This window comes from Falco rusticolus, chromosome 1, assembly GCF_015220075.1.
Source record: "Falco rusticolus isolate bFalRus1 chromosome 1, bFalRus1.pri, whole genome shotgun sequence".
Taxonomy (NCBI): domain Eukaryota; kingdom Metazoa; phylum Chordata; class Aves; order Falconiformes; family Falconidae; genus Falco; species Falco rusticolus.
This window is the reverse complement of record NC_051187.1, coordinates 7484462-7501321: the sequence shown is the minus strand read 5'-3', so window position 1 is coordinate 7501321 and position 16860 is coordinate 7484462. Positions and strand designations below refer to the sequence as shown.

At 51.0% G+C, this 16860-nt stretch overlaps 2 protein-coding genes across 4 annotated transcripts in view; one reads left to right on the top strand and one right to left on the bottom strand.

Annotated features, from left to right (window-relative positions):
- The window catches only part of HID1 (HID1 domain containing), a 31780-nt gene extending 29461 nt beyond the window's left edge, over window positions 1-2319 (top strand). For all 3 annotated transcript variants that reach the window (XM_037407714.1, XM_037407706.1, XM_037407719.1), the window contains one exon: window positions 150-2319. In XM_037407714.1, coding sequence (XP_037263611.1) covers window positions 150-213 — 64 coding nt within the window. In that variant the 3' untranslated portion in view covers window positions 214-2319. The remainder of the gene's footprint in view (window positions 1-149) is intronic.
- On the bottom strand, window positions 1715-10481 carry OTOP3 (otopetrin 3). Its single transcript, XM_037407734.1, has 6 exons — window positions 10076-10481; window positions 8854-8990; window positions 8070-8128; window positions 7362-7480; window positions 6047-6978; window positions 1715-5329 (listed from the first exon to the last, which is right to left on the bottom strand). The coding sequence occupies exons 1-6, from the start codon at window positions 10464-10466 to the stop codon at window positions 5159-5161; spliced, it is 1809 nt and encodes a 602-aa protein (XP_037263631.1). The 5' UTR covers window positions 10467-10481; the 3' UTR covers window positions 1715-5158.
- Between the last annotated feature and the right edge of the window lie 6379 nt (window positions 10482-16860).

Here is a 16860-nt window from a genome sequence, read left to right as displayed (position 1 = left end):
TTAATGTGCATAGTCTCTCAGCTAGTGATTTCCTCTTTTGCAAAGTTGAAGTTGTTCTGTGTAGTCAGCTCCTGTAATCTTGGCTGGGAGATCAGAGTTCTGTGTACCTGGCCACAGAAAGTAAAGTGGCTCTTGTCTTTCTCTCTCAGGAATGTGGATCCTCCTATCTGGTATGACACAGATGTGAAGCTGTTTGAAATTCAACGGGTCTAAGAGAGCACTTACCTCTACTGAGAGAAATACACTGGATCTAAGGACTGCTGTGTGCTGCTTCATCACAGCTATTCCTGCATTTCACATCCAGCTGAGAGACCAAAAGGACAATCACTTCATTTACCTCCCTGTCATTTAAAGCTTTAATTGGGACCTGCTTGGACATCCCTCCCCCAGCTCACTTCTTTTCCCTTACCCTTCACCATGAACCTTGAGTGAAAGATGTCTAAGGGATTGTCCATTGTTGTGGTTGCACTAGAAATCAGACTGTCCTTAGCTCTTCTGTTACTCTTTTGCTCCTGGATGTGGTTTGGAAACCAATCTGACCCTGTCCTTGCCCTGGTCAGAGTCAACATTGAATTGAAAAGATCTAGCTGTAAATTGAGTGCAAGGGAGAAGCTGCTATTCCTGCAGGAGATGGGGTTTGGAAACTGCAGTTACTTTCCTGTGGCTCCATAAAGTTTCCAGGGCATCCCTTCTGGCTGCAGGTGTCTCCCTGGTGTCTCAGTTGCATATTGGTAGGGAAGTCTTTCCCATCCAAATGATGGGAGAAGGTGCTGAAGGAAAAATTGGTGTCTCGGTTCTGACTCCCTCTACTCCTTTCCTGGAAAGCTGCTTAAGAAGTTTTGTAGTAGCCGGTGCTTTAGTGTGGCATGAGAAGCTTTTCCTTGGCTTCCAGGCCCAGCAGCTTGTCCTTCATGGTGGGCTGTTGCAGTGCGGTGTGTGTCACTTCAGAAAGCCCTGCTTACGCCACGTGAGCGCACAGGGAGGAAGGGACTGGCTCAGTGAGAACAAGGAGAAGAGACGTGACTGTTAAAAGTCTTCTCCCGTTGACTGAAAGGACAGTGTCACTTGGGTTTGAAAGGAACCATATCCTTCTGTCTTTGCCTGGCAGGCTGATGCAGTGCAGGGAGTGGAAGGGTCTTTTGCACACTACTGTCTAAGGCAGGGGATTGAGGGAGGCACTCAGGGAAGCTGGAGGAATTTGGAAGTTGTAGGAGGAAGAGCATGTCCATGTCAGTAGGGAGTGGAGAGTGCTGAGGCAAAGTTCAGTTCTTCAGAGCATTTTGCTAGCGACTAAGCAGATCTTGAATGTATTGGGTCCCAAGCATGTGCAGTCTAGGAATCCGGAATTAAGTTGGTGGGAGACCCGCTGTTGCTGGCTTGGTTCAGCAGCCTGGGGTTGCACATTGGTAGGCAGACACATCTTGGGGTTTGAGTCAAATTTTATATTATGCTGGGAGGAGCTGCTGTCTTAGACCCGTGTGGTCTGCAGGCAATGAAATGTGAGGGGTCCTGTCATGAACTGAGACCTTTCCCTCTCCACCAAAGTTTAGTCCTTGGTGCTCTGATGTTCAGGCTCCTGGGAGGATCACTGGCTGTGAGCTGCTTGCCACAGCTTAGAACCAGTGACATCTCCATGGAAACTGGTCCTCACACCTTAAAGTAGGGGGACAGGTGTGGCACACACTTCTGTGTCTTGTAACCCTTGCCTAAATTGTGAAGCTAGAGTGATAGCAACATGACCATCCTCTCCTAGAGAGTGCTGCTCTAGTGTACTGCTGGCTCCTGCTGGCTTATAGTAGGTGGTTTCCTCCTTAGTGGACTGTAGTCCCAGGCCAGTAGAAAGCTGAAATAAAACCTGAATGGTTTTCTGAAGGATAGGAAATGTATGAAAGAGAGAGAAGTTACTCCCCCACCCACCTCCCATCTCCAACCCACTTTGCCATCTAGCACTACTCCCATCCTGACCCCATCTCTGCTCAGATGTGAACAGGGTGAGGTCTCTGTTTTACTTGGAATCTCTCATATGTAAGAATGTGACTTGGTGGGGCCAGCCTCTGATTGTATGGCACTTGCAGCTCCCAGCTGGAACGGGGCATCCTGTGTCCCACGTGCTTGCCTCTTGCCTCCCGTGGATCTGCTGGTTCTCACAATCTCTTCTGTCCTCTCTTTTCTGCTTTGTTTCTTTGTGAGTTCCTCTGGAAACCTTTTTGTTTGTTTCTTGGTGTTTGGAGTCTGATCTTTGTTCTGTGGAAATCAACTTGCACTGTAAACTATTTGCTTACTTACAGAGAGAAAGATAAAGATTATCTGAAACATGTAGTTGGTTGCTTACTTTTTCCCAGAGAGAGGTTTATAATCTTGTTTGTCTTATGCTGGGGTGTTTTGTGCTACTAGGAGACCATGTGCTGGCTTCTTGTGCAGTCTGGATTTTTGCTTTTTGTAATCAGAAATGAAGATAAGACTCCTGAAAATGAACCTGAACTTTGTGGTTTGGGCCACTTCATCATCAAAGGGAGCTGCCTCAAAGGGTACAAAAAAGGAACTAGATCAAACAGGATCAAGTTTCCTGACTTTGGACTGTGCGCTAAAACCTTTATGCATTTGAGACCTGTGAAACGGGCACCCTGGGCCTGGGAGGGCTCTGGAAGTGCTTGTGGGTGGCAGATGACAAAAAATGGTGGAGCAGGTTAAGAGTCACGTCATGGCTGTGTTGGATCCAGGAGTCACAGCTAGCTCGCTTCTCGCTAGGCTTTCAGATGACTGTGCCTAGCCCCGCTGTCAGCCTTGGAAAGGAGCTGAAGGCAGTTTTAATTGCATGCAAACTGTGTGTTCATGGTTTTAGCCCTCCTGGGCGTAGACACAAATCAGTCCAGAGGTAGAACCTGCTTAAGTGAAAGGGCTGAAACCTTGGACCCTACACTTCTCTTTGGCCTGGAAGAGTGCTTTTGCTGTTGCCTGTTGTGGGATTTCTTACCTTCTGCTGTGTTAGAACTGGGTTGTGTTAGGAAAGGACATAGAGGACCTTGACCACTTACCTGATCTAGGGTGTCTGCGGGTAAGAGTTGGAGCTGGTGGGCTTCATTCTTGTTTTCTGCTGATCACGTGTTCAGGTAGTCCATCTGATTGCCAGCAAGAAATCACAAACCAACTTCTTTTTCAGCCCATACTTGTACATAGTACCTGCAGGACTCAGTATTTATATTTCAGTGGGAGACCTCCAAAGTAATTTTCTCAGTGGAGGCTCAGTAACATAAACAGTTTTATCTGTTACACTGCAGATAAAATCCAGGACATAGGTTTGCCCATGAAGTACATCATTGCTTGCCTCCAGACTGTCAGTAACTGGGAAGAAGGTTTGAGATCATGTTTATCATTTGAAAGGGCCAGGCCTTGGCATCTATCTCCTGTAGATCCCTTGGTACAAATGGTGACATGAGAATAATAATTAACTTTATTGAAGCCTAATTTATCCAGCTGTTATTTCTCATGACATATTTCTGTTGACACAGGCCTAAGGAAAAACACTTATTGGGCAAAGTTCATGCTCGTGCGATCATTCTCACTTATAGTTTCACAGAAAGGTGGTAGCGTTGCCTGAGTGCTGAATCCGGAGGGGAGTGGGATATGCGGGGTCAGGAGTTCCTGGCTCTCATCACTGTTACTGTCTTAGAGATTTTGCTTTTCTAGGGGATCACAAAAAAACCACCCCTAAATAGGCCCTGATCCTAAACCCACACTGCTTCTGAGATTGTTTTATAGAGAAAAGAAACAATAACGTGGGTGGGTTTTGTACCGTGCCACTTTGGCCATGGTTAAGAGTCATGAAAGATTTTGATTGATAGTAAAACAGGGCCTGCCCTTTCAATCTCATATAACCTCTGAATGCAAGAATGGTCAGTGTCAGTTGACATTGAGTCTGGTCTCAGAGTGCAGGGCGGACCCAGAGATTTCACAAGATACATGTGAGATTTCAATCTATTTCCATTCATCAGGCTCTGTTTTTGGGACCCATAGTCGCAAGCCCCCTTGCTCTCCCGTGTGCTTTCAAAGCAAGTGTCTCCTATGGAAAGGTACTAACGGGTCTTTGATCAGGCACCGTGCTGTGCAGGTGTGTTCCTGATGCACAGTGCACCTTGCAAAATGTTTGTGGATGTGCAAAGCAGCAGGGAGGATTGGAGTGTTGGGGTAGGGAGGGATCCGCAGTGGATTTGGCAGTAGCTCTTTCCTGAACGAGCTCTGCGTGCAAGGGTGAGGCCTTTGCTAGTGCACGCTGGTAATAACATCGTGCACGGGTAGCATCAAGTAAAGATTGGCCATAGTATTTCTCTAGTGTTTCTCACTTGGGGCTCTGTGAGTGCCTGTGAGGAAAAATAGTGTTTATTGTCGGTTAAGGCAAGATAATGCCTTATATCTATCTAGTTTTGATAGTGGGGAAATCCGCACTGAACTGGTGCGGGTCCAAAGACCTGTCATGCCCTTCGGTACTGAGAGCTGCAAGAGCTGGGCACTAAATGGGGCTGGGTCCTGTGGGACTCGCACAAGTTGGTGTGCCAGATGTCAGCACCAGGAGCAAACAGAAATAGTTCCTGTTCTGGCCATCAAAGTAGCTACCAACATCTCTTTGAAAAATTATACATACAAAGTGTACGTTTGGTTCATTTCTGAATGACTGTGGCTGTATCTGCTTCTGGTGCAGCTGGTACTGATAGGTTTCTTCTGTGGTGGAGGGTGGCAGGCTGGTGGTCCTTGACTCTGGATATTTGAAGCGCTGTAGAGTGTAGATCAGTCTTTGTTGCTTTTGTTGACGGCTGCTCTTGCATTCTTTTATCTGGAAGATTTGAATAGGAGCTGGTAAAGTCCCGCTTGCTACCGTACAGCATCCACTGGCAGACTCCTGTTAAGTACCAGCGTGCATGCTTCCTTAGAGCAGTAAGGCAGTTTGTTTATGGGCTGTGAGTCTGTTCTCTAATGGAGAAAAAAACGGATAAACCAACCTCTTTTTCTTCTGAAACTCACAGACATGTTGTGCAAGGAGAAGTCAAAGCAGAAGCCAGAGGGAAAAAGCTCAAAAGCTTCCGTGTGCATATCCACTGCTTACTGCATCTTTGTTCAGCGTCACTGTTTCACCCCAGCCTCTGGGGTGGGGAGTCAGCTCTGTTCAGGCTGTGATGTAGACCTCCAGGAGTCCCCCGACGGAGTGCATTCGGTAGAACACACCCAGTGGGAGGCCAAAGTTCACGATGGCGAACCAGGTGGAGTAGCCGTAAAATGACTTTTCCAGTCCATTCTCGAAGACGGGGTGAGCCCCAAATGTGGGCATGACCCACAGCTTAAGAGGTGTAAGGAAAAAAGAGCAGAAGTCAGAGGATGACACTGTCTCCTACCTGCACTCTAATCTCAGCACTGGCTCAAGCTGTTGTAGGAATATTTCAGGAGTATCGGGGGAGTCTCCCTGCCAGGGAAGAGAAGGAAAATCCCCTAGTTAAGTGGCTGACTCCTTGCTGTAAGTCACATCCTGCTGAATTCCTGGAAACCTAATGATAAGCCTTTTCTGCCCCAGCTGGCTTAATTTTTCTACAGGATTTCACTGTTTCCTTGGCCAGTTTATTTTCCCTGGATTAAGGCTGCAGTGAAGATCCACGTTGATTCAAGATCCTGGAGCACAGTGTACTTTTATCGGGTGAGTTTCAATTCTGGAGACTCACGTTTACACAGACTCCCTGCTGGTTTCTCCACCTACCTCCTGAAACACCCTTAATGAGTTTAACTTTTCCAGAGGCTAAAATGTTGGCGTCTATGGATTTATTGGCTGTCTCCTTCCTGCACCCAGAAAGCCTAGCCGTATTTGACTCTAAGGTTAAAAGGGAGACCTTATAGTTGAGAGAGTATTAATAGTAAAAATGATCTTGACTTGCCTCACTAGAAACTTGTTGGGCAAGAGTTGTCTGGAATTAGCAGCCCAAGAGAGAGACAGGGGGAGCATGTCTGTATGGCAGGTCGTCATGGCTCAGCCAAGCTGCGATACAGCAGAGCGCGCAATACTTACTATGATGTTGCACAAAACTAAGAAGAACGAGATCTCCCTTAATGCTCTTCTCTTCCAGCTCAGGTGGGAGTAGCTATGGATATAGGACAGCGAAGCTTTCCGGATCTCCTGTCCCAGCTCCAGCATGCTCACTCGTCTCTGGTTGTAGGCTTCATGATTCTGCTCTTCTTTCATTTCTTCCTCTTTGCCGGGAGACACCTCTGTGTGCCTCCGTTGGCTGCTTGTCATGGTGTCCTCTTCACGAGGTGGCTCTGAAGGCACTGCGTGCTGCCCAGCATGCTCTGGGTGTCTGGCCTCAGCTGCTGCCCCAGAGGGCTGCCGGTGAAGCCCATCGATGATGAAGACATTTTGGGTGATGTTCTGAAAGATGAGGAGGACAGAATAGGACAGGATGAGGCTGTTCAACAGGTCCCTGGGGTCAGTGGCCACAAGGGCAACAATGGAGAAGTAGGACATGCCAATTTGGCCAAGGGCTGCCCCCATCAACAGAATCACGTCCAGGCTGCGGGTTGGGTTCTTCAGCGTGTCCAGCTCCCTTTTTTCCAAGGCGTGGATGATTGTCCCAATCACTGCGCCCACACTCATCAGAGGCAGGAGCGCAATGTAGTAAGAATAATACATCACGAAGACCTGGCGGTCGGGGGCTGAGCCGGTGGCCTGGATCTGGTACATCATGAAGACGCAGATCCCGATGATTACAGCAGCGGCGCCCAGCAATGGCCCGAAAACCACCCCCTGGAGCTTGAACTTGGGCTTGCTGTGAGGGACGTGGTGGTGGCTGATGCGTCTCCCCACGTTCTTCCACATGACGTACAGCACAGAGCAGCAGACGAGGCAGAACTCGGTGTTGAAGGGGTAGAGCAGGATGTAGCCCTTCTGGAAGATTTTGCAGATGGTTGTGTTTGGGCATGTGCATGAGGCAGTCTCGTTGCCTGGAGCATGAGAAGAGGAAGGCAACAATTAAGAGGGAGATGGCCTGGATTTCATGGCTGTCTTTGGGAGTTTCTTGCATGCAGCGACAATTCCGTATCTCAGAAACAAGGATCAATAGGAAGTTAAGTGATTACTACTCTGTGCTCAAGGCTGTGAGGATTCAGAGTAACAGGGTTTAGCAAATGTTTTCTCCCCCCCACACCCCCCCTTGAAGGTTTTTTCCACTTGCAGCCCATCTCGAGACAGCTTCCAACAACAGGGAAGTTGCAGCATTTGGGGAACCGGTTGTGATACCCGAGTGCCTGAGATCAAGAGCTGCTGTCTCCCTAGAAGTCGTCTGTGTCAGCCTGATCGAAACACAGATGTGGAAAAGGAGCCTTGCCTGCAAATCGCTGCTCCACCTCCCGCAGCTGAGACTCTATCTCCATGTGAATGGTGTCGTTGGTCACGGCCAAGAGCCAGAGAAGGAGGTTAGTGGCTATGGTCAGCATCAGCCCACACCTGGGAGAAGAGAAAGGTCAGTGTGTTGCCTGTGGAGACTGTGTCCACCTGCCACGTGGTGCTGCCATTTGCTTCTCACTTACCCATGCACAAATGCATGCAAATACAGTCTATTTGTGCCTGTTCTGCATATGGGCATCGGTGCGTGACTTTGCACACACAAACACAGCTGAGTTACCTTCCCGTCTGGCTGTTTGCAAAGGAGCAGGGCAGGCAATGTCCCTCACTTAGGGGAGGGAAGCCTGAGACATCTCCCAGTGATGGGAATGGGGAGGCCACCCCCACCACCACCTCCAGTCAGCAAGCTGGTCCCCGAGCCATGCAGCAGGAAGGTGTTTGGGGTTAGGAGGGAGCAGCAAGCTTTGCAGCAATCCGAGGCACAAATGAAAACCGAAGGGAGCTGGTGAGCCCAGGTCAGTGGGAGGAGGATGGGTCTGGTCAAGTCATAGCTTGGCTCTTGTGTGATGCAGAATATAGAGAGTCTGTGTGACAGCAGATGAAGACAGTTCTAGCAGGAATAACGAGATCATAAGCAGACAGAAGAGTTTCTCTAGAGGAGCACAAGGGAGTTGCTTCCCCCTGTCTGTACCTGGTGAAGTTGTGCTGGACTTGGATGCAGTCCTTAGAGTGATGCCACAGAAAAAAGGCCTGCAAATCAATAACGACAACACCGTGAGCGGGGTGACGCTGGCAGCCTGCTACATGCCTGGTGGAAAGGGACTGGCAGGCAAGAAGGTACATGCCCGAGTGGGAGTAAACCTGCTGCCATGCAAGAGGCACAGGGACATGTGTGCACCCGCATCTCGGCGTGTGCTGGCATCCTTAGGTGACAGCAGTGTGTGGGTGCCTGCCCCTAACGCAGATCTAGATCTGCTTTTCTCTGTCTTGTATGTACGCGGGTATTTGCTTCTGAGATGGGAACTACTTCACTTCTCAAATATGGCTTTGGGCCTGCAAAGAAGAGGGTTGGTACGAGAGTAACAAGTTGCAAAGGGTGTGAGAGATCGTTGCACACAAAGGGTTTTGTTGGGGGATGTGCAAATGGAGAGAGGGGCTGGGTCTCAGACTGGTGCGCAAAGACACCCCTGGCAAAATCTGAAATTTCATCTCCTCTCGCCCTACTTGGCTTCAAAATAAACTCCTTTGGATCCTACAGTACAGCAGGTATTGCCAGAGCGATTTCTTTCTAATCTTACTACTTTGTCTCTGTCTGGCATATGAGCGGTGTGGGTGGTAGTTAAAATGGCATGTGATGCTTTAGTGCCTTTTAATACTCATGAGAGTGCCTCATGTGCACCCACTTTCCACCCCTTGGACTCTTGGGAATGGGGCAGAGAGAATAAGCAAGCTTCCAGAAGGGTAAGGTGCAGTACCTGGGTGCAGATAAAAAGGATTTCAATGGTGGGGAACACTATTTCCACTCCGGATTTGCACTGGATGAGAATTGCGCTGTAGCCAATCTGAAACACGTTCAGGAGGATGCTGAAACTGCCAAACAGCAGCACTGACCCTGGGCAAACAGCAAAAGCACCAGTAAATAAAGACATGCCGGTGGAGCATCTGAGCCTGGCTGGGGACTGGAGACCTTGTGCATCGTGGATCTGGGTGGAGCTGGAGGCTTTTCTGCCTGGAAGTTTCATGATTTTGAGATAAGGGGACAAAGGGGAGCCTGATCCCTGAACCTGGTTGTGTGCTTTGGCTTGTTTAAGGTGTTGAGACAACACAAGGTATCTTTTTGTGCTTGGATACAAGGTGGGAACAGGGTTTTGGTCTTTTCTGTGCAATCTGGGGTAACAGAGGTAAGGTAATGGCCGGTGACGGTTTCCGCCTTGCAGAGAAACTGTGGGATGAATGCAGCTCTAAGGCTTTTGGCAGCACCAGTCTGCAGAAGTTACGACCCTTTGATTGTTTCTGTCCTTTGCCTTGGACACCTCTCTACAGCTTTAGATGCTCCTGTACCTTGCAGCTTTCCTCCCTTTTCCATGCTTAGTTAACAAGACTGTGTGCTAATTAAAAACTCCATAACAGACCTGGGCTGCTTTGAGAAGTGTCATTTCACAAAGTGGAGCAACTACTGATGGGATATCTCCCAAGAAAGCCTGGGTGTCACTGGGGTGTGACTCGCTGGGCAGGAATCTTCCCCTGGAAACAAGGCTGCTGTGATGTTAAACAGGGATAATGGTGGCGTGGGGCTGCTGACACCCTTGGAGGGTAAATGTGGGCAAATCTCACTTTGCAGAGTGGCTGTGCCTAAAACCTTTCCTGCGTGTCTCCCCCTGTGCTCATTTGCTGGGCTGCAGGTGGGAGATGCCTGGGTTCTGCTTTGGGAAGGGACCACAGCAAAGCTGGTCTGGAGGCTGAAGGGAAGCCAAGCTCAAGACTGTCCTGGCTGCTCTGGTCCTTCTCTGTGGCATCCACTGTGCCCCTGTCTCCCCCAGCATCACACCACAAGCTGACAGGGCACTGGGAGCTTCCCAATGCCCTAAATACATCTTCTATGGCTCCTAGCTCCTTTAGTAGTGGGGGAAGAATTTCTTTATCTTCCAAGTACTGAGAAGAAAGGAAAAGGCAAGAGAAGATAAAGGAAGAACTTACCCCTAATCCAAATCGGCCCAGCATGGGAATCCCGGTACAGCACCGCGTGCGGCTGCCGACTGGTGCCCAGCAGGTAGTAGATAATCCAGCACAGGCACAAGACCTTGAGGATGGAGAGCAGGATCCAGACGTCCGCCAGCGTGATGGCCACGTGGTTGAAAATCATACTGCTGATGAAGGCGCTGCCCAGAAACACCACGTTCATGGCCAGCAGCCCTGAGAAGAGCTGCCCAGCTTTCTGAGCTTGCCTGTCCCTCTGCTGCACTGACGAGCAGTGACGGTACAGCCAGAACTTCTCGTAGTGGATTGTGGAGGTGTCTGGTGGGGTTGACGCTGACCTGCTCTTGCAGTGATGGCAGGGTTTTTGCCTTGAGACTCTCTTGTCCGACATGGCTCATCTGCCTGGAGGTCACCTGTTGCGTTGAATAAAGAGGTTTAAAGTAGGAAAGGTGGTGGCACATATACTGAGATGAGAGGTTGTGTGCTCTGCTGTAAAAGCCACTTGTGTGGCGACCTCCCTTCCTTGCTTTGCAGCGTTCCCTTCCCTCCCCAGAAGCTGGGTGAGGGGGGAAAAGAGATTAGTGTTTAGCCCAGTTTAGGCATTACAAATTTCCTGGCAGACAGAGTTGTTGCAGGGCACTGAGGAAAAGGCCCTTTTGCCGAAAGCTGGCCAGAGACACCTATATTAAAATGGGTATTTGATGTCTCTGCCCTGCCCCACCAGTACTTGGAGCTGTGGGCACCAGAGATGCCCAAACAGTTCCCATCCTCACCTTTCACACCTTCTCTGCGTACAGCCCTGGATTCAAGTCCCCTCCTTGCTCTTTGTTGCTGTAAGGTTTGGGTGGAAATACAGAGCGAGCTCAGACCTGCTCTAAAATTCAGAGCTGTTTGATTTTGGTTGCTGGGTCCAGCCTCTTCTTTGTGTTTTTGGGCTGTGAGAGTTATGCCACACTCCTTGTGTGGGTCACACAAACTGTGGCGGAGCTGGAGAGAATAAAAAGAGGGTCTGTAAGATTTGGTCTAAGCTGCTGGGAAAAGACCAACCTCCTGCCCAAGCAGGCTGAGGCTGGGGCAAAGCTAATATCTGGTTTTCTTTCTTTTTCTACTTGTAGCACAGAGCTGTGAGCACAGGATGCAGAGGAGTTTGAGAGATTGACCCAGGTAGATGGAGCCTGGGAGCTTTTCCATCTAGCTTTTGGAAAAATCTTGGTAGGACCGTATTGGCCATGAGAAAGAACTCGTAACACAGCGATCGGGCATGATCAGCATCTCTATGAATGTGCATTTGGAAAGGGGCTTTCGCTCCAGGGAGTGACTCTGGCTGTGGCAGGGGGGTGGCTGGAGCGAAAGCAGCCCCCCCGAGATGTGTTTGTGGGCGAGCGGGAATTACATGTAGTTGTTTGCCAAAGGGTTGAAATTCAGTGTTTCCCCGCTTTTGCATGTGCACTGAGGTGCTCTGTCTCCCTTGGGTCTCTGGGGACTGGGTGCACTTCTGTTAGTGGAGGTTGATCCTAAACTCTTCCCCATTTGGCTCCAGAACTCTCCTAACTTAGTAGTGCAGGAGCAAACGCCTTCTCCTCTCCTAGGGCTGTAGCTCCTCTGCTTTGGGGTCCAGGGAGGGAGGGGAGAGGCTGTGAAATCAGACGGCTCAGATGGAACCCCCCCCCACCCCGCGCTGCACTGGGAGGTACCCGTGTGTCCCCGACCCCTGGAGCAGGGAGCAGCCGAGCCCCAGCCCTTACCTCCCTGCAGTCTCCTGCCCGCTGGGTGGGAGCAGCCGCTGGCACAGCCTGGGATACAGCCGATGTTAAAACCGCTGGCTGGAGCGCCGCCGGGATGCATGTGAGTCTCTCCAATGGACCAAGGTGTAGGCAGAAGCCGTCAGGACTGCTCCCAGCTGAATGCGGCCTCTGCTCCCAGCCCATTGATTTTTATTTTTTTTTTTCCCCTACCTTGTTTACTTTGGGTCTATTATTGTCATTACATTAATTACTCAGTCAGAAGCTCTTGGCTCTGCCAAGGGCAGCCAATGGGGTTCGGCTCCTTTCTACACCTGCTGGGTTGCCCCATGTCGGTGGCCTCGGCACAGGATGTGCCAACTGGTAAAACCACAAGCTGCGGTGACTAATGTGTGCCAGGGCTCGGGCGAGTGTAGAGCTAATCTCCTGGCATAGACTTGTGCTGGGAGTGCTTAGCCACACTGCTTTGGCTAAAATCCACTTGACTCCCCCTTTCCCTTTTTTGTTAGGTAGATCCTAAGATAATTATTTTTTTCTCAAGCATACCATTGTTTCGTACCTTTATCCACGGCGCAGATACCCAAACTGATGCAAAAGGCAAAACTCACAGTCCAGCCTCAGTGCAGGGATGACAGCAATTTGATGTGCTGCTGGCAGAAAGGTTGCTTCTTTTGGGGATGATGGATACAACCTATTAATGGTGACTTCAGAGCTGGGCCCCCATGTGCAAACACCACAGCCTCAGCCACGCGGCACTGAGGATGCTTCAGGTCCAAGCTGTGCTGTTCCTCTTCCCACCCCTGTTGCAGGGCAAACTGATTTCTCTGTTGGGTCTCTGTGCTGAGCTGATCCCCCTCATTTTGTGGCTAGCTATGGGGATTTGGCATTCCTGGCTGAGTTGGTGAGCCTAGGAGATCCATCAGGAGAGGACCGACCTCCGTGAAAGGAGAGGAGTTGCTTGTGTGTCCCGAGATGAACTTCCAGTCCCTGGGGTTCTAGCAGCTGGCAAACATGTGATTTGGGAGTTTGAAGCCATGAAACACTTCCCAAGAAGCTGATTAGGGGTAGGAGCGGGTAGGGGAGCACAGGTTATCGTGCCTTGGGGATATGACGAAAGGGACGGGAAACAAGAGTGAAAGGGCCCCATTGCTCCTGGGTGAGAACACCCGGTGTGTGTGCTGCTGCAGCCGTTGCATTTAATGTCTGCCAGCAAAACAGTCATATTTAATGTCTGAGCAAACCCTCGCCCTGCTGTGGTGGCGCCTGGAAGCTTTGATCTGGGCAGGTTTTCACGTGTACCCATGGCTAGCTTTGTTCTGCCTTCCCCCAAATCATCAGCATCTCCAGCCCGCTTGGATGACCGTGTCCTTGCTTTGATGCTCTGGGATCCCCTGAGTGCAATTGGGCTCTCCTTTGGGCACCTGGCTCTTCTCCAGGCTGATTCTAGAGCTTAGCAGGGAACTGGGCTCTCTCAAGAGCTGTTGAACAAAACCAATGATTTCCATGCAAAACCTTAACCAACCTGGCTGTTTTTCGGTGCAGTGGTCCTCAATTGGAGTGACCGTGCAGAACTGGGAAACGGAGGCTGGGAATCTGACTGTGTCCTGGGGAAAAGAAGTTTGGGTGAAACTGGAGGTTTTTCCTTTAAAGATGGGGGCCTGAAATAAAATGTTGGGGCCCATTGTGCCCCAGTGATTTTGCCAATAGGACTGCGCATCTGGGATGCAAAGAGGAGGCATCCTTCCTAGCCTGACTGGCCCTCTCCTGGCTTTGGAGCTGAGGTTGAACCCAGAGGAGCCATAAAGCCTTGGGAGAGTGGTTAATCCTCCTAATTCGGTCTTTATGTTGAAGAAGAGTAGCTGTTTAACTTGAACATATTGACACAAGTTTAACCAAGTCATTAAGTAAGCAAGTGTGCAGGAGAGGGGCGGGAAGGGAGGGGATGAGTTGGACTAACTGGATCGATCGCATAAATCACTGCCCTTTTCTGCCCTGGAGAAGCTGCCTTTACTCAGAGGCTGGGAGAAAGCTGCTAAATGGTAGAAGGGACGTTTGCCCCTCCGCTATCAGCAGTGTGCTTATTAATGACGTTATCTGTGCACTTAGCAGTAATAACACCCAGGCTGGGCCAGGCGGATCTGTAAACAGGACCCGGGGAGGAAGGAGGTTCATGCCCAGCCGCCGTGTTTGCCCAAAGGCCGCCTGAGGAACGCTGCACGCCTTGCAACTCCCCGGCTGGCCCACACCCTTCCTTCTCCATCGATAACCGCGCCGTGACGTCTCCCGTGGGGCTGGTGGGTGAGCACCTGTAGTGGTGGCTGCGGAAAGCAGCCTCAGCCAGCACGGGTGAGGTGAGCCCGGCTGCACCACCCCGGCTCCATCCCTCGCTGCCGGAGCAGGTGGGATCTGCAGGTGACGTGCTGGCTCTGCTTCCCTCGGTGCAGGTTGCTTTGACCTCCTGCCGGCGTTGGGTTGCTCCTTGCCGGTAAGGCCTACTGCCTCGCTCCCTGGGAAATGCCTTTTCTGCCCCCATCTCCAGCCCTGGCTCCCAGCACATCCCGGAGCTGGTCCTGCTCGCGGGCTGCACCTTGCTGCAACCTGTCCCTCATCTCCAGCCTTGTGACCTCAATGCACCCACTTCCCAGCTGCTGCACTGACAGATTAACCTGGATTCCTCCCCTGCCCGTGACATACCTCCGAGCAAATCACCCAGATAAAAAGCTTTTTTTTTTTTTTTTTTTTTTTTCCCCCTAATAAAACAAGACTCATTCTCAAATAACAGATCCTTCAGAAGCCGAGGAAGCGATGTGAAACACTGGTAGCAGGATGATGACTCAGTTCTGGCCTTGGCTATGAACTTCCCTGCTTTTATTTGAGCAGTGGTTTCTGATCTCCTGCTCTTTGTCTCTTCCCCTTCTTGCTGCCCTCCCTTGTTGGATCCAGCACCACGTCTCAGACCAGGGTCTGAATCTGGCCCTTTTTGGCACTCACACAGTGGCTTGAGTTCTGGGGCTGGATCTGCAGGGCTGGTGCTCCCTGAGCTCGGCCAGAGCTGGGCATTTAACCCTGGCATCCCTTGAGGAGTGATTTTTTATTTTTTTTTTTTATTGGTGGGGTCCAGTTCTCCCAGTAGGTGCTCAGATCCCTGGGAGGCCAAGGTGGCTTTTGTATCAAAGCAAGTGAGACTGGAAGGGTCTGGCAAGATGTGAGAGCCCCAGGGCAGCCCTTTGCTTTCCTGTAGCTCTTCATTTGCAGCAGCTGCTGTTTAAAGAGTCACCCCGAGGCACATAGTTGTCCCCGTTCCCCATCTCCTAAGGCAAATCTGATCTCTGCTCCATAATTGAGGCACCAGCAGGATGCTGCTGGTGGCCCCAGGGCTCAGCCTCATTCTCTGCTCTGACACAGGCTCTCTGTTCACCCAGCTCCCGTGCCTCAGTTTCCCTCCTTCCAGGTGTGGAAGATGGAGCTAACGGCAGTGCTTTTCTGCAGGGATCTGTCATGAGGCCACGTACAAAGGACCGAGTGGGACCCCTTTGTGTTACTCAGGTACTCTGTGCTTGGGATGTTCTCCCCTTTCATAAAACTCTCCATCAGGGAGCGACATGCCCCTCTGACTGAGCTGTGAGGAGGTGCCCCGGGTCCATAGTGCAGGGGGCAGTGATGGAGCAGCCAGCATCAGTCAGCTGTGGTGCCTGGCACCACAGAGTCCCAGGGAAGGACATAGATCTGTGTAAGTAGGGTGAGGCAGCACCTGCTCCGGGGGTGCACCTGGCTTGGGGTGACATGCCTGGGATGCTGGCTGCACCGAGGGGTTGCCCAGAGACGTTTGGCTGATTCTCCGTCAGCCTTGGAGGTCACCCCTTTGCACAGGAACTGGCCATGAGCTGAGACCTTCTCGTAGGCAATCCCTGAGCTTCAGCAGGGCCCATGTTTACAGTTGAGTTTCTTAGGGTTTGGAGTTTTGGATTTTGGGGCGGTTTCACTTTTTGGACTTGTGGGTGCTCACTTTCCCTCTGTCCCCTTTCTCAGATATATAGATGGGGTTCGCTGCTGGCTGTTTCCCTGTCTGCTGGCTCCCCCGAGATCCATGCACGTGGCTGGAGGGCAGAAGAGCCGCACAGCCTTCAGCTGGCATCCCCTGCCCCCTGCGCTTGCAGCCGGGAGATGCCCCAGCTCAGCAAGGGGTCCTTGCAGAGCCTGTGATGTCCCAGAGGGTTTTGGTTTATCTCGATATGATGGCTTGTGGTTCCTGCTGAGCTGCCACCCTTGAGCAGTTGATTTGTGATTATTGCCTGTATCAGTGTTCTTTGGGGTTCCCCTTATGACCATCCTGAGTTTGCTTAGCCCCAGGAGCACCTCTACAGTTCCTGTCCAGAGCAAAAGAGCACTTCAAACCCTGCCCTGCCTGGCTCAGTGCACCCAGCCCTGGGAAACTGGGACCAGGTACCGGCAAGACCACGTAGGAGGAAAACCTGGTGTGCCCCCCAGGAACAGAGTAGGTGATTACAAGTGTTTTCTGCCCCGTCAGATCTCAGCAGCTTGGGCTAAAACAATGTGTAGGGATGTACGTAAGACTGACGTCTGTGCACTGTTTACGACGCTTTTCTGACTTAATCTGTGGCTCCTGCAGTTGAAATTAATAAGGCTTTTGTTTTATGAAAGGTGAAGTTTCTAGGGAGAGATTGTATCTTTACCTGATCAGTGGAAAAAGTAGAGCCAGGCCTCTCTGCAGGGTTGGTGGGACTGGGAGAGGCTGCCTGCCTGCTCCCAGGCTCACCAAGGGAGGGACTGACCCACCCCAGGGATGCTGGATCAGTGCGCTCCTCCCAGAGCAGGGGAAATCAGGGTTTACCCCATCTTCTGCCTGCCTTGGAGCAAGGCTGCTGGTAGGCAGGCTGGTGTCAGACCAGCCAGAGGCACTGGTGCCTTCTGGTTTGGTGATCTAGGCTTGGAGGGGAGAGGTGGTTTGAAATACGTGAGCCTGGGCTGGCAGTCTGGGCCATCAGGTGGAAAATTACATCACTCCAAGTACCGTGACTTCCA